Source organism: Microcaecilia unicolor, chromosome 9 (genome assembly GCF_901765095.1).
Source record: "Microcaecilia unicolor chromosome 9, aMicUni1.1, whole genome shotgun sequence".
In the NCBI taxonomy this organism is placed as follows: Eukaryota; Metazoa; Chordata; class Amphibia; order Gymnophiona; family Siphonopidae; genus Microcaecilia; species Microcaecilia unicolor.
This window is the reverse complement of record NC_044039.1, coordinates 190845980-190871954: the sequence shown is the minus strand read 5'-3', so window position 1 is coordinate 190871954 and position 25975 is coordinate 190845980. Positions and strand designations below refer to the sequence as shown.

The 25975-nt window shown below is 45.3% G+C and overlaps 1 protein-coding gene across 1 annotated transcript in view; it reads right to left on the bottom strand.

The window, feature by feature from the left end:
• CDC42BPB (CDC42 binding protein kinase beta) overlaps positions 1-25975 on the bottom strand; it is a 288059-nt gene that overhangs the window by 115240 nt on the left and 146844 nt on the right. Inside the window, 2 exon segments of the mRNA XM_030214305.1 lie at positions 11455-11574; positions 11682-11845. Coding sequence (XP_030070165.1) covers positions 11455-11574; positions 11682-11845 — 284 coding nt within the window.

Below are 25975 nucleotides of genomic sequence, written 5' to 3'. Positions count from 1 at the left end.
GTTCCTCACTCTGAAAAATAAGATACTTCAGGAATAAATGTGAGAATGTTTTGAATACAGGAAACTTGGAGGGAAAGAATTCCTACCTTGTGATTCAGAATGTGAAGTAAATAAGAGCAACACAGGATCCTGGAAAGAAAGAGGCACTCTCTGTGCAGGAGTAATGCCTGTGGCTTGAGAGGCCTGGGGCCTAAGTAGGATCTTGATATGCTAATCCAGACAAGACTTGACAGTCACAGAACATCTTCTAAAGGAATGTATGCAAATACTCAATTACAGGCAAGAAAACTGAGATGAATCATTAGCGACTGTGACCAGAACTGGGAAATCAGATGGCTGAATATTCAAAAGGAACTCTACATCTGAACTGGTGAACACAATGACATCTGCACTAGTTCTGCATTAGAAACATCCCTGCCTAGAAGGATCTGATATACTAAAGTTGACAGCACAGGGATATACAGTCTATTCCTGCTTCTGTGCAACTAGAGAAAGGCAGCGGCCTGCATCAGAATACTGGTGAAGAATGTGTGTCTGCATTGATGGTACCAGGAGGTGGTAAATGCCAGAAGAGACTGTCAAAGTATTCAACTGCTTGCACTTTGAGACGGCAATATAGTTTGGGTTTACTATACTGCCATTAGCTAACTGGCAGATCACAGTGGTGTACAATTCTAAAAACAAGGAGAAACAGAAAGGGACTACAAAATTAGATTGGACAGTGGGTAGGCTAACCCAATCATTCAATCTTCTGTCTGGGATGATGGTGCTTCTCAACTGCTTTGGTGCCTTTAGACCCTAGCTTTATTTTGGTCTCAGATCTATGCCAACTGTTTGGAAGAGGAGTGCAATTTTGGTCAAGAAGACTCAGATGAGACCTGCATTACTGATACGTTGAAACCCTCTGCTCAGTGTGCAGCATCAGCTAAGAAAGTAAATAGAATGTTAGGAATTATTAGAAGAGGAATGGAAAACAAAAATGAGAATGTTATACCACCTTTGTATCGCTCCATGGTGCGACCGCTCCTTGAATACAGTGTGCAATACTGGTCACCGCATGTCAAAAAAAGATACAGTGGAATTAGATAAGGTACAGAGAAGGGCGACGAATATGATAGAGAATGGGACGACTTCCCTATGAGGAAAGGCTAAAGCAACTAGGGCTTTTCAGCTTGAAGAAGAGACAGTTGAAGAGAGATTCAATAACAGTCTAATAAAATATTGAGTGGAGTGGAACGTGCAGACGTGAACTGCATGTTTACTCTTGCCAACAATAATAGGACTAGGGGGCATGCAATGAATCTACTACATAGTAACTTTAAAACAAAACGGAGTGTGAAAGAGGATCCATGATGTCGTTTGTGAGGCACATACTGTGAGCAGCTCTGTTAAATAAAGAACATTAAAAGTAGCCATACTGGGTCAGACCAATGGTCCATCTAGCCCAGTATACTATTTTCCAAACAGTGGCCAAGCCAGGTCACAAGTACCTGGCAGAAACTCAATTTGTAACAACATTCCATGCTACCATAACCAGGGCAAGAGGTTGCTTCCCATGTCTATCTCAATAGCAGACTATGGACTTTTCCTTCAGGAATTTGTCCAAATCTTTTTTAAACCCAGATACGCTAACCATTGTTACTATATCCTCCGGCAAAGAGTTCCAGAGCTTAACTATTCATTGAATGAAAAGCATTCCCTCTTATTTGTTTTAAAAGTATTTCCACATAACTTTCTTAAGTGTCCCTAGTCTTTGTACTTTTGGAACGAGTAAAAAAATTGATTTGCTTCTACTTGTTCTAAACCACTCAGGATTTTGTAGACCTCAATCATATCTACCCTCATCCGTCTCTTTTCCAAGCTGAAGAGCCCTAACCTCTTCAGCCTTTCCTCATATGAGAGGAGTTCCATCCCCTTTAATCCTAAACAGCTCATTGAGTTTTTTGGAGGCTAGAAAAGATGTTCAATTGCATGTTTAATTCTCTCTCAGTTTGGATAGTACACCCAATTGACTAATGCCCTCAGCTCTAACCTTCGTCGTCTCTTCTCCACCCTTAACTCCCTCCTCAGTGCCCTCCGCTCCCACCCCCCTCACTCTCTCCTCAATCACTGGCTGACTACTTCCGCAACAAGGTGCAGAAGATCAACCTCGAATTCACCACCAAACCATCTCCTCCTCTTCACCCTATAACCCACTCCCCCTCAACCAATCAACCCAGGCCTCCTTCTCCTCTTTTCCTGATATCACCGAAGAGGAAACCGCCCATCTTCTTTCCTCCTCGAAATGCACCACCTGTTCCTCAGACCCCATCCCCGCCAACTTACTTAACACCATCTCCCCTACTGTCACCCCCCCCCATCTGTCATATCCTCAACCTTTCTCTCTCCACTGCAACTGTCCATGACACCTTCAAGCATGCTGTAGTCACGCCACTCCTCAAAAAAACCATCACTTGACCCTACCTGTCCCTCCAACTAACACCCAATTTCCCTCCTACCCTTCCTCTCCAAGATACTTGAACGCGCCGTTCACAGCCGTTGCCTTCATTTTCTCTCCAGTCATGCCATCCTCGATCCGCTTCAATCCGGCTTTCGCCCCCTACACTCGACAGAAACGGCACTCTCTAAAGTCTGCAATGACCTGTTCCTTGCCAAATCCAAAGGTCACTACTCCATCCTCATCCTCCTCGATCTATCCGCCGCTTTTGACACTGTCAATCACAATTTACTTCTTGCCACACTGTCCTCATTTGGGTTCCAGGGCTCTGTCCTCTCCTGGTTCTCCTCTTATCTCTCCCACCGTACCTTCAGAGTACACTCTCATGGTTCTTCCTCCACCCCCATCCCGCTCTCTGTTGGAGTTCCTCAGGGATCTGTCCTTGGACCCCTTCTTTTTTCAATCTACACCTCTTCCCTGGGCTCCCTGATCTCATCTCATGGTTTCCAATATCATCTTTATGCTGACGACACCCAGCTTTATCTCTCCACACCAGACATCTCTGCCGAAACCCAGGCCAAAGTATCGGCTTGCTTGTCCGACATTGCTGCTTGGATGTCCAACCGCCACCTGAAACTGAACATGGCCTGAACATGGCCAAGACCGAGCTTATTGTCTTCCCATCCAAACTCACTTCCCCTCTCCCTCCACTCTCTATCTCAGTTGATAACACCCTCATCGTCCCCGTCTCATCTGCCCACAACCTTGGAGTCATCTTCGACTCCTCCCTCTCCTTCTCTGTGCATATCCAGCAGATAGTCAAGACCTGTCGCTTCTTCCTCTATAACATTAGCAAAATTCGCCCTTTCCTCTCTGAGCACACCACCCGAACTCTCGTCCACTCTCTCATTACCTCTCGCCTTGACTACTGCAACCTACTTCTCGCTGGCCTCCCACTTAGCCATCTATCCCCCTTCAGTCCGTTCAGAACTCGGCTGCACGTCTTATCTTCTGCCTGGACCGATATACTCATATCACCCCTCTCCTCAAGTCACTTCACTGGCTTCCGATCAGGTACCGCATACAGTTCAAGCTTCTCCTACTAACCTACAAATGCACTCAATCCTTACCTCTCTACCTTCATCTCCCCTTACATTCCTACCCGTAACCTCCGCTCTCAAGACAAATCCTTCCTTCTCAGTACCCTTCTCCACCACCGCTAACTCCAGGCTCCGCCCTTTCTGCCTCGCCTCACCCCATGCTTGGAATAAACTCCCTGAGCCCATATGCCAGGCCCCCTCCCTGCCCATGTTCAAATCCTTGCTCAAAGCCCACCTCTTCAATGTCGCCTTCGGCACCTAACCACTACACCTCTATTCAAGAAATCTTGACTGCCCCAACTTGACATTTTGTCCTTTAGATTGTAAGCTCCTTCGAGCAGGGACTGTCCTTCTTTGTTAAACTGTACAGCGCTGCGTAATCCTAGTAGCGCTCTAGAAATGTTAAGTAGTAGTAGTAGTAGTATATCACTGTAAGGATGGGCTGTCTGGTTTTGGAAGTGTTATAATTTTCTTATTTCCTAGTATTCTTGGATTTTTTTTTTTTTCCTTAATTACTAATGTTTATAGTTTCTTTTCATGGTGGAATTTTGATTTTCCATTATTACTGATATCATGGATATTTTTTGAAATATAATTGTAATGCATATAAAAAAAAGTTTTTAAACACACAAACTGGAGAAAATATTTATTCACTCAATGTGTAATTAAGCTCTAGAATTCTTTGCCAAAGAATGTGGTAAAAGAAGTTAGCTTGGCAGGTTTGGATAATTTCCTAAAAGAAAATTCTATAAGCCATTATTAAGACAGACTTGGAAAAATCAACTGCTTATTTCTATGATAAGCAACATAAAGCGAATGCTACATACCTGTAGAAGGTATTCTCCGAGGACAGCAGGCTGATTGTTCTCACTGATGGGTGACGTCCACGGCAGCCCCTCCAATCGGAATCTTCACTAGCAAAGTCCTTTGCTAGCCCTCGCGCGGCCGTCTTCCCGCCCGAAACCGGCTCGAGCCGGCCAGTCCAGTATGTAGCAAGACAATACAAGGGAAGCCACAACTCCAAAGGGGAGGCGGGCGGGTTTGTGAGAACAATCAGCCTGCTGTCCTCGGAGAATACCTTCTACAGGTATGTAGCATTCGCTTTCTCCGAGGACAAGCAGGCTGCTTGTTCTCACTGATGGGGTATCCCTAGCCCCCAGGCTCACTCAAAACAACAACCATGGTCAATTGGGCCTCGCAACGGCGAGGACATAACTGAGATTGACCTAAAAAATTTACCAACTAACTGAGAGTGCAGCCTGGAACAGAACAAACAGGGCCCTCGGGGGGTGGAGTTGGATCCTAAAGCCCAAACAGGTTCTGAAGAACTGACTGCCCGAACCGACTGTCGCGTCGGGTATCCTGCTGCAGGCAGTAATGAGATGTGAATGTGTGGACAGATGACCACGTCACAGCTTTGCAAATTTCTTCAATGGAGGCTGACTTCAAGTGGGCTACCGACGCAGCCATGGCTCTAACATTATGAGCCGTGACATGACCCTCAAGAGCCAGCCCCGCCTGGGCGTAAGTGAAGGAAATGCAATCTGCTAGCCAATTGGATATGGTGCGTTTCCCTACAGCCACTCCCCTCCTATTGGGATCAAAAGAAACAAACAATTGGGCGGACTGTCTGTTGGGCTGTGTCCGCTCCAGATAGAAGGCCAATGCTCTCTTGCAGTCCAATGTGTGCAGCTGACGTTCAGCAGGGCAGGAATGAGGACGGGGAAAGAATGTTGGCAAGACAATTGACTGGTTCAGATGGAACTCCGACACGACCTTTGGCAAGAACTTAGGGTGAGTGCGGAGGACTACTCTGTTATGATGAAATTTGGTGTAAGGGGCCTGGGCTACCAGGGCCTGAAGCTCACTGACTCTACGAGCTGAAGTAACTGCCACCAAGAAAATGACCTTCCAGGTCAAGTACCTCAGATGGCAGGAATTCAGTGGCTCAAAAGGAGGTTTCATCAGCTGGGTGAGAACGACATTGAGATCCCATGACACTGTAGGAGGCTTGACAGGGGGCTTTGACAAAAGCAAACCTCTCATGAAGCGAACAACTAAAGGCTGTCCTGAGATCGGCTTACCTTCCACATGGTAATGGTATGCACTGATTGCGCTAAGGTGAACTCTTACAGAGTTGGTCTTGAGACCAGACTCAGACAAGTGCAGAAGGTATTCAAGCAGGGTCTGTGTAGGACAAGAGCGAGGAGCTAGGGCCTTGCTGTCACACCAGACGGCAAACCTCCTCCACAGAAAGAAGTAACTCCTCTTAGTGGAATCTTTCCTGGAAGCAAGCAAGATGCGGGAGACACCCTCTGACAGACCCAAAGAGGCAAAGTCTACGCTCTCAACATCCAGGCCGTGAGAGCCAGGGACCGGAGGCTGGGATGCAGAAGAGCCCCTTCGTCCTGCGTGATGAGGGTCGGAAAACACTCCAATCTCCACGGTTCTTCGGAGGATAACTCCAGAAGAAGAGGGAACCAGATCTGACGTGGCCAAAAAGGAGCAATCAGAATCATGGTGCCTCGGTCTTGCTTGAGTTTCAACAAAGTCTTCCCCACCAGAGGAATGGGAGGATAAGCATACAGCAGGCCCTCCCCCCAATCCAGGAGGAAGGCATCCGATGCCAGTCTGCCGGGGGCCTGAAGCCTGGAACAGAACTGAGGGACTTTGTGGTTCGCTCGAGATGCGAAGAGATCCACCAAGGGGGTGCCCCACGCTTGGAAGATCTGGCGCACCACTCGGGAGTTGAGCGACCATTCGTGAGGTTGCATAATCCTGCTCAGTCTGTCGGCCAGACTGTTGTTTACGCCTGCCAGATATGTGGCTTGGAGCACCATGCTGAGACGGCGAGCCCAGAGCCACATGCTGACGGCTTCCTGACACAGGGGGCGAGATCCGGTGCCCCCCTGCTTGTTGACATAGTACATGGCAACCTGGTTGTCTGTCTGAATTTGGATAATTTGGTGGGACAGCCGATCTCTGAAAGCCTTCAGAGCGTTCCAGATCGCTCGCAACTCCAGGAGATTGATCTGTAGACCGCGTTCCTGGAGGGACCAGCTTCCTTGGGTGTGAAGCCCATCGACATGAGCTCCCCATCCCAGGAGAGACGCATCCGTTGTCAGCACTTTTTGTGGCTGAGGAATTTGGAAAGGACGTCCCAGAGTCAAATTGGACCAAATCGTCCACCAATACAGGGATTTGAGAAAACTCGTGGACAGGTGGATCACGTCTTCTAGATCCCCAGCAGCCTGAAACCACTGGGAAGCTAGGGTCCATTGAGCAGATCTCATGTGAAGGCGGGCCATGGGAGTCACATGAACTGTGGAGGCCATGTGGCCCAGCAATCTCAACATCTGCCGAGCTGTGATCTGCTGGGACGCTCGCACCCGCGAGACGAGGGACAACAAGTTGTTGGCTCTCGTCTCTGGGAGATAGGCGCGAGCCGTCCGAGAATCCAGCAGAGCTCCTATGAATTCGAGTCTCTGCACTGGGCGAAGATGGGACTTTGGGTAATTTATTACAAACCCCAGTAGCTCCAGGAGGCGAATAGTCATCTGCATGGACTGCAGGGCTCCTGCCTCGGACGTGTTCTTCACCAGCCAATCGTCGAGATACGGGAACACGTGCACCCCCAGCCTGCGAAGTGCCGCTGCTACTACAGCCAGGCACTTTGTGAACACCCTGGGCGCAGAGGCGAGCCCAAAGGGTAGCACACAGTACTGGAAGTGACGTGTGCCCAGCTGAAATCGCAGATACTGTCTGTGAGCTGGCAGTATCGGGATGTGTGTGTAGGCATCCTTCAAGTCCAGAGAGCATAGCCAATCGTTTTCCTGAATCATGGGAAGAAGGGTGCCCAGGGAAAGCATCCTGAACTTTTCTTTTACGAGATATTTGTTCAGGGCCCTTAGGTCTAGGATGGGACGCATCCCCCCTGTTTTCTTTTCCACAAGGAAGTACCTGGAATAGAATCCCAGCCCTTCTTGCCCGGATGGCACGGGCTCAACCGCATTGGCGCTGAGAAGGGCGGAGAGTTCCTCTGCAAGTACCTGCTTGTGCTGGAAGCTGTAAGACTGAGCTCCCGGTGGACAATTTGGAGGTTTTGAGGCCAAATTGAGGGTGTATCCTTGCCGGACTATTTGCAGAACCCACTGATCGGAGGTTATGAGAGGCCACCTTTGGTGAAAAGCTTTCAACCTCCCCCCGACCGGCAGGTCGCCCGGCACTGACACTTGGATGTCGGCTATGCTCTGCTGGAGCCAGTCAAAAGCTCGCCCCTTGCTTTTGCTGGGGAGCCGCGGGGCCTTGCTGAGGCGCACGCTGCTGACGAGAGCGAGCGCGCTGGGGCTTAGCCTGGGCCGCAGGCTGTCGAGAAGGAGGATTGTACCTACGCTTGCCAGAAGAGTAGGGAACAGTCCTTCTTCCCCCCAAAAATCTTCTACCTGTAGAGGTAGATGCTGAAGGCTGCCGGCGGGAGAACTTGTCGAATGCGGTATCCCGCTGGTGGAGATGCTCTACCACCTGCTCGACCTTCTCTCCAAAAATATTGTCCGCACGGCAAGGCGAGTCCGCAATCCGCTGCTGGAGTCTATTCTCCAGGTCGGAGGCACGCAGCCATGAGAGCCTGCGCATCACCACACCTTGAGCAGCGGCCCTGGACGCAACATCAAAGGTGTCATACACCCCTCTGGCCAGGAATTTTCTGCACGCCTTCAGCTGCCTGACCACCTCCTGAAAAGGCTTGGCTTGCTCAGGGGGGAGAGCATCAACCAAGCCCGCCAACTGCCGCACATTGTTCCGCATGTGTATGCTCGTGTAGAGCTGGTTAGACTGGATTTTGGCCACGAGCATAGAGGAATGGTAGGCCTTCCTCCCAAAGGAGTCTAAGGTTCTAGAGTCTTTGCCCGGGGGCGCCGAAGCATGCTCCCTAGAACTCTTAGCCTTCTTTAGGGCCAGATCCACAACTCCAGAGTCGTGAGGCAACTGAGTGCGCATCAGCTCTGGGTCCCCATGGATCCGGTACTGGGACTCGATCTTCTTGGGGATGTGGGGATTACTTAGTGGCTTGGTCCAGTTCGCAAGCAATGTCTTTTTCAGGACATGGTGCAAGGGAACAGTGGACGCTTCCTTAGGTGGAGAAGGATAGTCCAGGAGCTCAAACATTTCAGCCCTGGGCTCGTCCTCCACAACCACCGGGAAGGGGATGGCCGTAGACATCTCCCGGACAAAGGAAGCAAAAGACAGACTCTCGGGAGGAGAAAGCTGTCTCTCAGGAGAGGGAGTGGGATCGGAAGGAAGACCCTCAGACTTCTCGTCAGAGAAATATCTGGGGTCTTCTTCCTCTTCCCACGAGGCCTCACCCTCGGTGTCAGACACAAGTTCACGGACCTGTGTCTGCAACCTCGCCCGGCTCGACTCCGTGGAGCCACGTCCACGATGGGGGCGTCGAGAGGTAGACTCCCTCGCCCGCATCGGCGAAGCTCCCTCCGCCGACGTAGTCGGGGAGCCCTCCTGGGAGGTGGCCGCAGTCGGCACCGCACGCGGTACCGACGTCGGGGACCTCACCCCGGGCGATGGGCCAGCCGGCGCCACGCTCGACGGTACCGGAGGCGCAAGCACCGCCGGTACCGGAGGGGTAGGGCGCAACAGCTCTCCCAGAATCTCTGGGAGAACGGCCCGGAGGCTCTCGTTCAGAGCGGCTGCAGAGAAAGGCATGGAGGCTGATGCAGGCGTCGACGTCAGAACCTGTTCCAGGCGTGGAGGCTGTTCCGGGCTGTCCAGAGTGGAGCGCATCGACACCTCCTGAACAGAGGGTGAGCGGTCCTCTCGGTGCCGATGCCTGCTGGGTGCCGACTCCCTCGGCGACCCAGAGCTCTCGGTGCCGACGCGGGGAGGAGACCGGTGTCGATGCTTCTTCGACTTCTTCCGAAGCATGTCACCGGAGCTCCCCGGCACCGACGAGGAGGACGTAGAATCCATCCGTCGCTTCCTCGGGGCCGAGGTCGAAGCAGGTCGATCCCGGGGGGGCTGTACCGCAGGAGCCCTCAGGGTAGGGGGAGACCCACCCGAAGGCTCACCGCCACCAGCAGGGGAATGGACAGCCCTCACCTGCACTCCTGACGATGCACCACCGTCCGACGACATCAGCAGACGAGGTCCCGGTACCACCGACGCCGATGCAGCTATCCGATGTCTCGGCGCCGATGCAGAGGGCCGATGCCTCGATGCACTGGCGGCCAAGGATGAAGGTCTGGACGCTGACGACGTCGATGCACTCGATGACCCCGGTGCCGATGCCGACGAAGAGCCCGAGAACAAAACGTTCCACTGGGCCAATCTCGCTACCTGAGTCCGCCTTTGTAACAGGGAACACAGGCTACAGTTCTGAGGATGGTGCTCGGCCCCCAGACACTGAAGACACGAAGAGTGCCTATCAGTGAGCGAGATTACCCGGGCGCACTGGGTGCACTTCTTGAAGCCGCTGGAAGGCTTCGATGTCATGGGCGGAAAAATCACGCCGGCGAAATCAAAATCCGAAATGACGAATTTGAGCACCAAAAACTTTGAGGGAGAAAAATCTCGACCGAGGCCGAAAAGAGGCCTACCCCGACGACGAAAGAAAACTTACCGGGGCAAAGACTGGAAATACGGGAAGGGGCAAACGAAACCCAAGGGGGTTTGCGGAGCACTTTCCGAACGAATTTAAATCTTTTCCGAAGAAAAAACACGTCGATTTGTACAAAGGACGCGCGAGGTCGACTCTCCGGGGCTCGACACGGCAAAAAACACAGCCGTACCGAGTGCGGACGAAAGAAGACTGGCTGGCTCGAGCCGGTTTCGGGCGGGAAGACGGCCGCGCATGCGCGAGGGCTAGCAAAGGACTTTGCTAGTGAAGATTCCGATTGGAGGGGCTGCCGTGGACGTCACCCATCAGTGAGAACAAGCAGCCTGCTTGTCCTCGGAGAAAATCTGTTTTACTCTTTTGGGATCTTGCCAGGTATTTGTGACCTGGATTGGCCACTGTTGGAAATAGGATACTGGGCTTGATGGACTTCGGTCCGTCCCAGTATGGCTGCACTTATGTTTTTAAATTAACCCTGCAATTCTGGACTCACAGTCACAGCATGAGGGACTGAAGGCAACAGCAGAGGACTGCCTGCTGAAAAATGCCAAACTCACTGACCTCTGCATTAGAGAAGTCTTGTGCTCTACCTTCTGTGCAAGAAGCAGTCTTTTCTTTGTCTCATAGTGGTCTTAGAGATTGTTAGGTCTGGCCCTTTCGACTTGGAGAGACATGCGCAGATGACATCTGGCATGAGGGTCAAAATTCAAGATAAGCTGGGCAGGGAGCTTTGTCTATGCCTTGGCCCACAGTTCCACGAAGGAAAAAAAAAGATTTTCTTGGGAATTACAATAAAAAACACAGAGAAATAAAAGGTAAAGTAACAATACCACAAAAATACAACACTGGAAGAAATGCAAAAATGTGAAAGTTTTGTGACAGCTTTGTTTTATGTTCATTAGGCAGAGCAGAAAAACGAGAGAACTGGGCAGTCAACTGCATTCAGGAAGGGCTGTGCATGCTTAGTTTCACTTCATCTGGGTTCTGGAAGAGCTGTTCCTTCCTGTTGTCATTTGATGACATCCACCACTTGTATGCCTGCCTGTTTATGGAAAATTATGAATATTTGCTGCTGTAAAAATTTCACCTCTCACTCCCTACAAATAGGTTAAAAAAAAGAGATTTGAAAGATAACTGATGAATGCAGCTCCAAATGATGGGCTCCTTGACATTTCAAATTATTTGATTCAATAATTCCTGCATCCTCTGATAGCAAGACTATTAACATTACCTTCTTCTGTATTACTCAGATTACTAATAGTAGTATTTCTGTAAAAATGTTGCTAAATACATACCAGCTATTTTATTCTTCAGACGCTCAATCTCTTCATTCAGTTTTTTTATTTCTTTATCTCTGCTCAAGGTTCCTGTTGAACGAGTTGAGCCATGAAGGGATTGCACTGCTTGTGTAGATTCTGGAGTACAAAATGTAAAACAGAGGAGCAGTTAAAATCCTTAAGCATATACTTGCTATTCAGGAGTGTAGCAGAAAACGTGACACTATGGAAGAGAAGTGTCAAACCTTGAAGTTTCCTATTCAATTCTAGTTTCTCTTGCTCGAGCCTCTGTATCCGCCGTTCATATGCCTCCACTTGCAAGCTGTTCTCCAGTCCTCTCTGCACATCTTCATCTTTGGTTACAGCACTAGACATGGAAATCTTCAGGGTGCCTCTGTCAGAAAAACAGCTGCAAGACCAGTAGTTGAACTGTGACTATGCTAGCACATAGTACTGCCAAAAGCCTATATAGCACATGCACACTGAAATATATCAGCCTTAAAATAACATACAGTATAAAGAATTGTGATAAGTATGTCCAGAAGTGTTACGGAATCATCTACATTAACACCCAACCTGTATTCTACTACTACTACAAATCATTTCTATAGCACTACCAATTCTCAGCTACACATAATGGAGATGGCTCTTGGTGTGTTTTGCTATTAAGACTGGGATACTGATATTAAGACTGTGCAGAAGGAATGGATCCTCAGGAGCTTAGTCGAGATCGGGAGGTGAGGCTGGTGGTTGGGAGGCGGGGATAGTGCTGGGCAGACTTATACGGTCTGTGCCAGAGTCAGTGGTGGGAGGCAGGGATAGTGCTGGGCAGACTTATACGGTCTGTGCCAGAGCCGGTGGTGGGAGGCGGGGCTGGTGGTTGGGAGGCGGGGATAATGCTGGGCAGACTTATACGGTCTGTGCCAGAGCCAGTGGTGGGAGGCAGGGATAGTGCTGGGCAGACTTATACGGTCTGTGCCAGAGCCGGTGGTGGGAGGCGGGGCTGGTGGTTGGGAGGCAGGGATAGTGCTGGGCAGACTAACCGGGTTGTGCCAGAGCCGGTGGTTGGGAGGCGGGGCTGGTGGTTGGGAGGCAGGGATAATGCTAGGCAGACTTATACGGTCTGTGCCAGAGCCGGTGGTAGGGAGGCGGAGCTGGTGGTTGGGAGGCGGGAATAGTGCTGGGCAGACTTATACGGTCTGTGCCAGAGCCGGTGGTAGGGAGGTGGGGCTGGTGGTTGGTAGGCGGGGATAGTGCTGGGCAGACTTATATGGTCTGTGCCCTGAAGAGCACAGGTACAAATCAAAGTAGGGTATACACAAAAAGTAGCACATATGAGTTGTCTTGTTGGCAGACTGGATGGACCGTGCAGGTCTTTTTCTGCCGCCATCTACTATGTTACTATGTTATTGGCTGCCAAGAGATTCAACCAGCATAAACTTCTGAAAAATGTAATTCCCTATTGCAATATTTTACTTAAAAGACAAAAATTATAAAAAATTTGCTACTGTAACTAATTTTGACAGTACTGTATATTATAGTACACAAGGTACAAAAAGTATTTCTCTGGTAATCAAACTGTTAGTTTTAACAATGGACACAGCTGCAGATGTTCACTCCTTCTCTTTTCCAGACATATACCATAATACCATGTGCAATTTGTGACAGCACTAACAGAGCCAACCCAAAAGTTGTTGATTTCATGGCAATGTCCTGTGTACTGAAGAGGAGGAAGAAGGGTCAAGAAATATGTTCTTAAAAGTTACTAGAGCATTCCCTTCACAGTGGCATGCAAGTCCCTCCAGGGGCCTATGGGTTGTTCTGGAGAGAACTTTCAATTTTATCTCTCAAGAGGTATAACACAGTTAATTGTACTGAAGTTCTGTTCAGCAGTGGCTCTTGCACAATGCATGCCACACATGCAATGCTTCTTTCTCACTATCAAAGGGGCAAATATACTAGCGTACTTCATATGCTAATGATCTACACCTGGACTTACTTTCAATGCAGGAAAATGCACTAAACATTAATGCACTTATTTTACTTCCACTTTAGCAATATAAACTTTACTACAATCCCTGAGGTCAAGTAAAGTTAACTTGGACTGACTTCAACAGAAAATCAACTGAAAGTTCAAAATAAAAACAAACAAATTCAGTCACCAAAGGCTTTAGATTCCCATGCTGGAGTCCTCTGAAGGTAAGATTTCCAAGTTGGGGACCCACGGATCTGGCACCTAAGTGCCAGGGTCTTGATTCAAAGACCCTCTTCACCTGGGAAGTCCAAGTTCAGGAACTGCACACTTTCCCATCCACCCTTGCACCTATCCTCACCAGTGTATTTAACCCCCCCCCCCCCCCCCCCCCAGCCACCATTTAACCCCAGTCACTAACTTAGTTATCCCTCTCCACTCACTCACTAATCCACTCCCTATTCCACCAAAGCCACCACCCATCCACCTGAATCTTTATTAAGTATATAAAATATTCATTCTAGAAGATATTCCTATATATAAATTCAAAGAAAGGTCAAAAAATTTAATCAAACTCGATACATATTGTCTAATCCACCCACTTATGTGCACTCATGTACACAACCCACTGCTTCAAACCAACTACCTAGCCTAGAGTCTGGCATGGGTTAGTGAGTGAAGTTAGTGCAGGAGAATGTTGGGGGGAGGTATGGGTGTGGAGTATTTTAGAAACACATGGTATGGACTTCATGAGTAGGAGTGTTAGAGTACAGTTCCCTCTGGTCCTGGCTCCTAGATTATGAAGGACTGGACCAGATCAATTCAGTGCTTAGAGTGAATCAATTACATTTAGATTATTTAGCACTAGTGGAAGCTACTGCATCAGTTATAACAGAAGAGAATGTTTTAATGCATACTTAGAGTATAAATTCAGTTACTATTTCTCAAAAAAGAATTTATAAAGAATAACCACTGGCACGATAAAGCAATATTATACCTTGTTCTCTTAACATCCTTTTTGAAAGGGACATATGAGTTTCTTTATTGTAAACTGGTCTCCTTTAACTTTGCTTTCTACTATTACTTTCCCCTAAGAGTTCATTTGTTTAATTTCTTTTTTATTTATTTGTATCCCACATTTTCCCACCTATTTGCAGGCTCAATGTGGCTTACATAATACCGGAGAAGCGTTTGCTGCCTATCCGGTGTGAACAATTTATGGCAATATACAGTAGTTACAATTTGTCATCAATCTTATATTTGTTCAAGAAAGCTTAAAGCGCAAAAGTCAAGAATAAAATGTACAGTTATGGAATCCCTTTTTTATGTGTTCCAAAACTTACCAAATATTTTTCTCTTGCATACCAAAGAGCTATTGAAATTATCCACATGTAGCATCACATTACAAGTGGCCTGAGTCTCTCCATTATAAAAATCAAAACATGTTTTTTTTTTTTCAGAATAGCCTAATAAGTCCAAAGCCTTAAAGTAATCTGAAGCTAAATGTTTACTGGCAAAGCAAAGAAAGGAGCAGTTAGACCAGTAAGTGGATCATTTATTAATAGTTAACATGCGACTGTGCTGTAAAATGCAAATATTCAACCACAGGGTCCATTTTATGAGGGGGCCCTGTGGTAAATAATGCACATTAACAGTGCAGGCACACACTATTAGTAAATGATTCCCTAAGATAACTATAGTGGTAAATAAGAAATAAACATGACTGCAAAGAGGTTCTCTGTAAACAGGATAAATCAGACACGCAAGTGACAATATCCAACAGTGCCAACAGATAAGCAATATCACTTTCTGTACCAGCAAGCACAATGAATCAGTCACACAAGTGGGGACTGCCCAGCTGACAACTTTGGAAGTATGCACCTGAGCTACACAGTTTTGACTATTTTGATTACTTGGTTGGTAGTAGATTTGAGTAACCCATTTTTTTTTCACAAGACTACTTGACTGAATACACAGTTTCTTCCAGATGTGTGATCTACACAGAAAAGAGACATAGTGGTATACAGACAAGACCACATTACTACTTTGCATATTTTTTCTAGTGATGGGACCTTACACGAAAGATTAATATGGCTCTGATTTACCTTATTTTAAACCAAAAATCTGACTTGATAATAGCAAAAATCAATGTACTCTGCTAACCAGTTAGCAACTGTTTTCTTAGAAATGGCAATACTCAAAGGCTGAGTTAATATTCAGTAATGTTTTTGTTCTCTTTAGAAAGAACATGAGTACTCTTAAAATTCTAGTCTATGAAGAGCTTTTCCCTTCCCTTGAGCTTGAAAACGATTCTTGGCTAAAGGGGAATTGGAGGAGATACACTGCTCAGTCTTGTCAGGGTGTCATTTGTTATTCTATTCTTGCCGGTATCCTGAGCAGAAATGTGGTGCTTTCTTTGCTCATGTTGAAAGAAAAAGAGGTCTACTTGAGATGCTCCCCATTTTGAAATAGTCAGGTTGCCACTAGTGGTATCTAGACTACATTTGTGATGTTGCAATACTTGACAGTCTGCTTGATGATCAGTTCTGCACTTTGGGTAGGCACAGTGCTTTTAGGAATGCTCCTATTACTATTGCCTAATCCCATATTCTGGTTACTTCTCAAAAAGAGAACAATCTCATATCTTCCTGTTTACTAAAGTAGTACATACCTACTTGACAGTATTTACACTAGAACAGTCTTCTCTGCAAGCTGATGTGCAAACATCTTCAACCCACGGAAGACTGCTCAACTCAAGTTGACAGATAAAAGTTGTTCTTTTCTTGACCAATATCATTGTTTATGCTGAGAATGGAAACAGGCTTCCCATCTTATATTGGGGAACATCTGTTTTAAGAACACATCATTGCCGAGGTTGTTCAGAGGTCCTTCAACAGACTGGGTGATCTCCATCAATGTAGTGCACTTATTAGATAAGTCAAGGAACTGAATTGTGTGAGGGAGGCGGTACAGACTGATTCTTTAAAAATTTCAGTTTCCAGTTGAGCTCTCCTCATACAAAGACTGGCAAATTTATTACATTTGTACCCTGCGCTTTCCCACTCAAAGTGGGTTCAATGCGGCTTACATAGTAATAGGGTTACATAATGTTGTTAGAGAGAATATAAGTATATTAGAATGCTAAAAGAGAGGGGAGATGGAGTACGCGAAAGGGAAATTGATGGGAGATATAAAATTGACAATGTGGACTATATATATCACGTGCTGAAGCATGTTCATTTATTTTCTAGTGTTGATTGGAATGGCTGAATGATAGTAAAGCCACAACAGGGTCTTCATGCTCTTGAATTTTTTGCAAATGTGATTTGTAATAAGCTGCACTGATATCTCTGAAGTACTAGTAGAGGGAATTTCTGCTTGTAGAGGGCTGGCATATTAATGGTCAACTTTCATGAAAAGTCTTATATCATCTTCACCATCATGGTTGGTGGTTCTCTTCTAGCAGCTACTGACTTGGAGAACAATACAGGGAAATTAACCACCTCTGGCATTCACACTGTCAGTGGAAGAGAAGTGGATTGTGTCAAACATCTTCTCTATTTCTTAACAAGCTGCTGGTATCCCAACTCAGCTTTCTACATCAGACCCTATCTCTAGTAGGGATGCATGCTCTTGGTTGAAGGGAGGGGACCCTCTAACCACTAGGGATTTTTGTATATTGACTTTGGGGCAGGGACCACTAGACCAAAAAGTATTTTTATGTTTTAATGTTGGGGAATGGGGAACGTAGGATCTAGTTGGTTCAGGTCGGAGAGGGAAGCTGCTAGACTACCAAAGACAGGGGCCAGTGCAGAAAGCTGGGACATTGGGTAAGCCAATCACAACTCATGCAGTTACAGAAGGTTGAAATTTTGCAATGAGCCAGAGATTAATTTGCATGCTCATTGCATATAGCATGCTGGCAGAATTTTTCCCCTTTAATTTTGCAGTAGAACCGGCATGTAGAACTAGCTCGACTGCAAGCCTTTCTGCACTGGCGTCTGAAAGAGCTACACTGTCCTGGTGAATGGCATAACTCACCTGTGTGGCTGATTTCATGCTGCTTGTCAGACAAGCTTGTGTTGTTATCCCCAGTCCTATGTTGGACTGAGCTCATGCCTAAACTACTTTACTTTAGCAGATAAGAAATAAGTTCAACATGACCACTCACTAAGTTTATGAAATGAATTTAAGGTAGAATTTTGCATGGAATGAGAAATTTGGTTTTACCTGCTAATTTTCTTTGAGTCCTTTAAAACCAGTCCAGACACGTGGGTTGTGCCCCTCTACCAGTAGACTAAGCTACAGAACAAAAGTTTGACAGTTTCATTCTATAAAGCATACCATGGAGCCAGTTCCTCTTCAGTAGTTCTGTACCAAAGCAAATAGACCCTCCCCAAGGTCATCAAACAGGCAAGGAAAGGAGAATCCCATACAGGAGGGGGCATTAGGTTGGGGATAAACCTCAAGAAACAATACTTACACAAGAACATTGAAAAGAAATGAAATAAGTTTTCTCATGGAGTTGAAAAGTGCTTTGCTTCCTTGTTTACTGACTTTAGATGACCTATCAGTTTCTGAAGCAGTAGACCACTGTTTTGAAACAGTTTGGAATAAAATAGTACCTACAACGGAATACATAGATCAGATACCATCCTTTATTTATATCTGAATTGAGGGCTGAAAAGTAGTCTTTAAAGTGATTAGAGCGCAAGTGGCTTAAACAGCCAAACTCACTGAATTCAGAAAGATATTGTGGGGTGCTAGATAATTATCAAGCCTCTAATGGCAAAAAAACAGATTTTACCAAAAAATGGAGTGCAGTGGGCTGCAGATGGAACAAAAGGATAAAGCCTTAAAATGGAAGAAGCAGAGTTTATTGAAGGACCTGTGAATCTGTTTTGTACTACATTTGTGGACAAATTGTACAGGAAGCATTTGCCTTTTGAAACCACCATATGACCCCAATTCAGGCACCTTGCTGAAACACGGGTTGGACCGTGTCGGGTCCTTCCATAAAATCTGTTTCCTAAATGTTATTTTTGCTTGTGATATATTTCTATTATTGTGCTTTTGCTTGCAAGTGTATTGGCTTGTATGTTTTGATTAAATGCAAAAAAAGAAAAAAACAAAAAAAAAAACCCCACTGCTTCCTCCAATTTAATGATCCGTCCTTTTGTTCCATCTGTGGCCCTCTGCACTCCATTTTTGGGTGATGTTTGTTCTGTGTTGTCTATTCCCTATTACTTGCTTAAAACACAGATTTCAACCAGTTGAGTCTTTTTTTCTAATTCTAGAAATCTGTTTAGATTAAGTTAGAAAATTAACTACAAGCAAGTCTCAAGTGGTAGATCTTCCAATGGTCCTTTCTTGCCAGAAGCTTTCCAAAAGAATATAAAGTGGATTGCAGGATTATTTGATCGTGCTGATTTACCCAAAGGTTGATGCAAGGAAAACTGCAGATGAAAATATCTGGAAACTATCTGGCTCAGTTTCCCCATTAAAAGTTAAAATGGTGATTCGGTTCTCGAATATCCAGTGTTTAAGACCCAAGTTCTTTCTCAGTTTTTAAAGCAATGAAGGTTGAAATTGCTCTTTTTATTGCAGCAAAGGAGAAATGCCTGATAATCTTAAAATGTTATCTATTAATAGATCTCTGTTGAAAAATGTAGAGTGATCCTTTGTTGCCGGACCATCATCATCCTATATCGTTATTACCATTTTTATCTAAGTTGTTTAAAAAAGCTGTCCTGTAATATAGCAAGAATATGTAGAGAAGAATGATATTCTGACTTTTTTCTATCTGGGCTAAGACCTTATTATTATCAGTGTTTGCTGGGTTTAACAAAGAAAACCAGTGTTTGATGGTATTTTTAGATATTTCTGCAGCTTTCAATAAAATTAGATTTTAATTGAGATGCTAAAGGCTATTGGTATCGGTGGATGAGTTTTATCATGGTGCAAGTCATTCTTAACAAATTGCAAGCTTCAAACTTATGAAGAGTCAACATGGATGGAAATGTCTTTGGGTATCCTTGTAAAGCAAATTCCTTTAAGTAATTTGTAATTAAAAATTATATTTCCATTGTGTAACATCTTGAGTCCCAGAATAGTGGACTTGAGTAAATATGGTGGACGATTTGCCTATTTTGTTTTAGTAAAAGAATGTCATGCCAGTATTATTACTTTTCTGTACAAGTATTATACTTGATTGTAATTAAAAATTTTCATAAATAAAATTTAAAAAAAACTATGCATGCTACTATCAAAACGTGAATGAAGGCTCCCTTTAAATATTGCTAAAACTATCATTTTGGCTCTTTTGAGATCTTCCTATTGGGTTGTTCCTGAAGCTCTTGAGGTTCATGGTTTACATATCCCTATTGTTACAGAGGCTAAGTACTTAGGTACAACATTAGATTCCTCTCTGTCACTGTAATCTCATTTAAGTTCTATAATAGAAACATAGAAACATGACGGCAGATAAAGGCCATATGACCCATCCAGTCTGTCCATCCTCTGTAACTCCTAATTCTTTCTGTTCCTAAGCAATCCCACATGCTTATCCCAAGCCTTTTTAAATTCTGGAACAGTCCTAGACTCCACCACCTCCACCGGGAGGTCATTCCACGCCTCCACCACCCTTTCTGTGAAATAATACTTCCTTAGGATACTCCTAAGCCTGTTCCCTCTTAACTTTGTCATATGCCCCCTCATTCCAGAGCTCTCCTTCAGTTGAAAAAGGCTCTCTTCCTGTACATAAATGCCCTTGAGATATTTAAACATTTCTATCATGTCTCCTCTCTCCTAGCATATACATGTTGAAGTTCATAAGCCTGTCCCTATAATTTTTACATTCAAGACCGCTTACTAATTTCGTAGCCGCCCTCTGGACCGAATCCATCCTGTTTATATCTTTCCGTAGGTGCGGTCTCCAGAACTGCACACAGTACTCCAAATGAGGCCTCACTGAAGACTTATACAACGGCACTAGCACCTCCTTTTTCCTGCTGGTCATGCCTCTCTTCATGCACCCAAGCATCCTTCTGGCTTTGACCGTCGCTTTTCCTACCTGTTTGAAAGCTTTAAGGTCATCAGACACAATCACCCCCAAGTCCCGCTCTGCCTTCGTACACTGAAGCACTTTCACCCCCTACACTGTACCGTTCCCTCGGATTTTTGCAACCCAAGTGCATGACCCTGCATTTTTTGGGATTAAACCTTAGTTGCCAAATACCGGTCCATTCCTCTAGCTTCACTAGGTCCTTCCTGTCATTCACACCCTCCAGGGTGTCTACCCTGTTGCAGAGTTTAGTATCATCCGCAAAGAGACAAACCTTACCAGACAGCCCTTCTGCAATATCGCTCACAAAGAAGTTAAAAAGAGCCGGCCCTAGGACCGATCCACTGATGACATCTTTTTCTTCAGAGCAAGCTCCACTTACCACTACCCTGTCTCCTACCATTCAACCAATTTTTAACCCAATCAGTTACTCTAGGTCCCATACCGTGGGCACTCAATTTATTTATCAGTTGCCTGTGCGGAACCGTGTCAAAGGCTTTGCTGAAATCCAAGTATACCACATCAAGCACCCCTCCCACATCCAACTGTTTGGTCTCCCAGTCGAAGAAGACAGTCAGATTCGTCTGATACAGCCTGCCACTAGTGAAGCCATGCTGCCTCGGGTCCTGCATTCCATGTAGTTCAAGAAATCCCACAATCTTCCTCTTTAGAAGCATTTCCATTAACTTACTCACCACCAAGGTCAGACTGACAGGTCTGTAATTCCCAATCTCCTCCTTACTTCCACTCTTGTGCAAAGGAACCACATCCGCCCTTCTCCAGTCCACCGGTACCACTCCAGTTTCTAAGGAACCACTGAAGAGGTCCGTCAGCAGAGCCGACAGAACTTCTCCGAGTAATATTATAATTATATAATTCTAAATATAATTAGAATTATATTCTAATTATAAATATAATTAGAATTATATTTTTCAAGCTAAGTGTTATTAGATGAATATGTGATTTTCTAGATGATGCAAATTTTAATAGTTGTACAAAGCATTATTGTGCCACATTTTAATTACTGCAATGCCCTATATCTGGGTTTTCCAAATATGCTTTTCGTGCACTACAGGTAGCACAAAATTCAGCTGCAGTTTAGTTACATAGGTTTCTCATTTGAACATCTACCTACAATTTTGGAACCTTTACTGGTTACCTATATATTAACATGTCCAATTTAAGAGTTTGGTGCTAATTCATCAAGCTACCTCATTAAGAGTTTATCATCCATCAAGATTGTTGAGATCATTGGAAAAGGCCTGTTAGATGTTCTTTCAATTCACAAAATTATTTTAGATGAATATCGTGAACTTATTTCTTGGGTAGCAAGATTGGTAATATGGAATGCCTTACCATGTAAACATATGATTAACTGAGCAAACAGAAATAATCAGAAAACAGTTAAAAAGTGAATCAAGCCTGGCTGTGTTCAATCAGCTGAATATAATTACTACTTAATACTACTACTTATCATTTCTAAAGCGCTACTAGACGTACGCAGCGCTGTACACTTGAACATGAAGAGACAGTCCCTGCTCGACAGAGCTTACAATCTAATTAGGACAAACAGGACAAAGAAGAGATAAGGGAATATTAAAGTGAGGATGATAAAATAAGGGCTCTGAACAAGTGAATAAGGGTTAGGAGTTAAAAGCAGCATCAAAAAGGTGGGTTTTTAGCTTAGATTTGAAGACGGCCAGAGATGGAGCTTGACGTACTGGCTCAGGAAGTCTACTCCAGGCATATGGTGCAGCAAGATAAAAGGAACGGAGTCAGCAGTGGAGCAGAAGGGTGCAGATAAGAGGGATTTACCCAGTGAACGGAGTTCCCTGGGAGGAATGTAGGGAGAGATGAGAGTGGAGAGGTACTGAGGAGCTGCAGAGTGAATGCACTTATAGGTCAATAAGAGGAGTTTGAACTGTATGCGGAAACGGATAGGAAGCCAGTGAAGTGACTTGAGGAGAGGGCTAATATGAGCATAACGACACTGGCGGAATATTAGTCGTGCAGCAGAATTTTGAACAGATTGAAGAGGAGAGAGATAGCTAAGTGGGAGACCTGTGAGAACCAAGTTGCAATAGTCTAAGTAAGAGGTGATAAGAGTGTGAATGAGGGTTCTGGTAGTGTGCTCAGAAAGGAAAGGGCAAATTTTGGTGATATTATAGAGAAAGAAATGACAGGTTTTAGCAGTCTGCTGAATATGTGCAGAGAAGGAGAGGGAGGAGTTGAAGATGACCCCAAGGTTACGAGCTGATGAGACAGGAAGGATGAGAGTGTTATCCACAGAAATAGAGAAAGGGGGAGGAGGAGATGTTGGTTTAGGGGGAAAGATAAAAAGCTCAGTCTTGGTCATGTTTAGTTTCAGATGGCGCCAAGACAGCCAGGCAGCAATGTCAGACAGGCAGGCTGATACTTTGGCTTGAATTTCGGCTGAGATTTCTGGTGTGGAGAGGTAGATCTGGGAGTCATCAGCATAAAGATGATACTGAAAACCATGGGATGAGATCAGAGTACCAAGGGAAGAAGTATAGATGGAGAAAAGAAGAGGTCCCAGGACAGATCCCTGAGGTACACCAACTGACAGTGGGATAGAAGTAGAGGAGGATCCACTAGAGTATACACTAAAGGTACGCTGGGAGAGATAAGAAGAAAACCAGGAAAGAACAGAGCCCTGAAATCCAAGTGAGGACAGCATATCAAGGAGTAGGCTGTGATCAACAGTGTCAAAAGCAGCAGACAGATCGAGAAGGATGAGGATAGAATAGAGAGACCTTTGGATCTGGCCAGGAACAGATCATTGGAGACTTTAGCAAGCACTGTTTCAGTTTAATGAAGGGGGCGAAAGCCAGATTGAAGTGGATCAAGAACAGCTTGAGATGAAAAAAAGTTAAGGCAACGGCGGTGAACAGCATGTTCAAGTATCTTGGACAGGAAAGGGAGGAGGGAGATGGGGCGATAGTTGGAAGGACAGGTAGGGTCCAATGAAGATTTTTTAAGGAGTGGTATGACTACGGGATGTTTGAAGGCATCAGCAGCAGTCGCAGTGGACAGTGAAAGACTGAGGATATGACAGATAAAAGGGATGACAGTAGGAGAGATAGTGTTAAGTAGATGGGTGGGAATAGGATCAGAGGAACAGGTAGTTAGTTTTGAGGAGGAAATAAGATGTGTAGTTTCCTCTTCAGTGATTTCAGAAAAGGAAGAAAAGGAGGCAGGGGTTGGAGGGTTGAGAGAATGGACTAAGGGAAGGAGAGGTGGAGGTGACTTGGTTGAGAATTCAAGTTTAATCTTGTGAACCTTATCAATTAAATTTGGTCAATTGGTTAATTAACTAAGGGGCAGTTACATTTTCACATAGGTGGTGGACAATGTTTCTTAAATAAATGAATAATTTAAAAACTGTTTGTTTACTCAGGTTCCCTTTGTCTAATATTACATTTTGTTTAAAGATTACAAACCATTCAGGTAAGAGCATCTTGGCTTTGCTCAGGTTTTCTCTTTGTATTGCACCGAACAGTGATGGTACAACTTTTGCCGGTATTAGCAAGGCTGATTATTACATGTTGAAATTTCTGTACTGCTCTTATGTTTGAATAAAACTTTTTCCAAAAAATCAAAAGAGAAAAACCATTCAATGTGACATACATGCAATAATAGGAAAAATCAGGAGAAGGGGTAAAAACTTCATATCACTGTATGTCGTATTGCATTCCAACCAGGAAGCTTCTATAGGCTCTACCAGTCCATCCTCCAACAGCTATGTGGGGAGCTGCTGAAACCATCGTAAACAGGCTCTCAACATGTACCCACCATAGACAATTGCTTGCAAGGCCAAACACGGCCACTTAAGCACCTGTTTCAGCCTCAATACAATTTTACAATCATGCATTTCTTTAATGGCAGTGCCACCCTTGATTGGGATAGTGGTTGTCTTAGTTACTACTGTGACCATGGGAGCCAACTTTTCAAAATTATTGGGGGTGCTATGCCCAGTGGAAATAACCCCTCCATGGACACATACAAGGAATTTTCTCAATATTGGGGGTGCTCAAGCACCCACAGCGCCGGCTCCTATGACCGTGACCAGTGCTTCAGTTTTGGGAATCTTCTCTACAGTCCTATGTACTCTCAAACTGGCTTCTGGAGTAACCCACTCTGCTGAGATCAAGGCTTTGACAGCCTGATGGATCAGGAAGGCCTTTGTGAGTGTTCAAAGATCCTCCCGGACTGGATACCTTAAGACTCTAGTCAGTCATTGGTTTCTCTGATATCCTGAATGCCTGCAGCACCTGAGGAATCATGAACAGAACCATACCACAGAAAGGTCATCCCATTTTGAGACGGGGATATCACCCTCCTGTAGCCTCCTCCCTGGCTAAGATCTCTAGGTTCTCTATGCTCTGCAAGCTCCCAAGCCTGGATCTAAAGTCATACAGCACTAGTCACAGTCAACTGTGGCATCCATGGGAGACTTCTTTACTAGCCTATCATTAGCAGATGCCCAAGATGACATCCCCTGACCCAAATAAATCCAAGGTCAGCGAGAAGAGGAGGGCCCCTGATCCTGTTTTAAGCAAAATGTCTTATGCAGCAATAACACAAATCCCCAGGAAACTTTCTTTGGAAGGCCCTGGTAAACCCAGATATGAATGCTCCTTCCTCACCCCCCCCCCCCCCCAAACACCTTTACCAAGGCCAAAGATGGGGGAACCAAGGAAGCCACAAGCACCTGGCTCTCCGATGACAAAATGACCACAATACCAACATCAGAAGTACCATTTTGCGCTTTCAGCTAGTGCTGCTATGACTGCCTGTCACTAAGTGAGGAACTTCCACTTAAGATCAAGTGCACTGTTCCCAGTGGGGCTTAACCTTGTTGCTGAAGCACTACATCATTAGGTGCGCACCACCAGGAACCTGTACCTGTAGTACCACATGGTACTGGCTGATCATTGTGGCTACATTCCCACACCTGCTCACTTGCTCTTTCAGCTCTTTTCTCATGGAGATGGACCTGGACTCCTCCAGGTTATGAACCCTCCAGCTCCAGGGATAGGTTCTTAGATTGGTCTCTACCCCTCCCCACCACCAACTGCAGATGCCCAGTTCTCCAACCAGACCCCAGAAGCACCTACAGAAAAAAAACAGAACAGCTGCATGTGTACCCATCTACCATATAATGGTGACAAGAGAAATCTTGAAGAGGAACAGGCTGCACAGTACCCATTATAGGGTGGAACTGAAAACTTTTTGTTCTACTTCCATCTGCTGGTAGAGGGCACAGCCAACACATCTGCACTGTCCTGGTGAACCATAAAGAAAGAGTATAGAAATATTAGTATATTAAACTATTTACCATGCTTGAATGTGAAACATACACTGGCAGAACATGTGACCATCTCTGTCACCAGAAATAAAAAATAAGGTTTTAATGAATTCTGTTAGAGCAAAAAATTTGTAATACCAAGTCTAAACCTCATCCTTTCATTGTGAAAAAATAA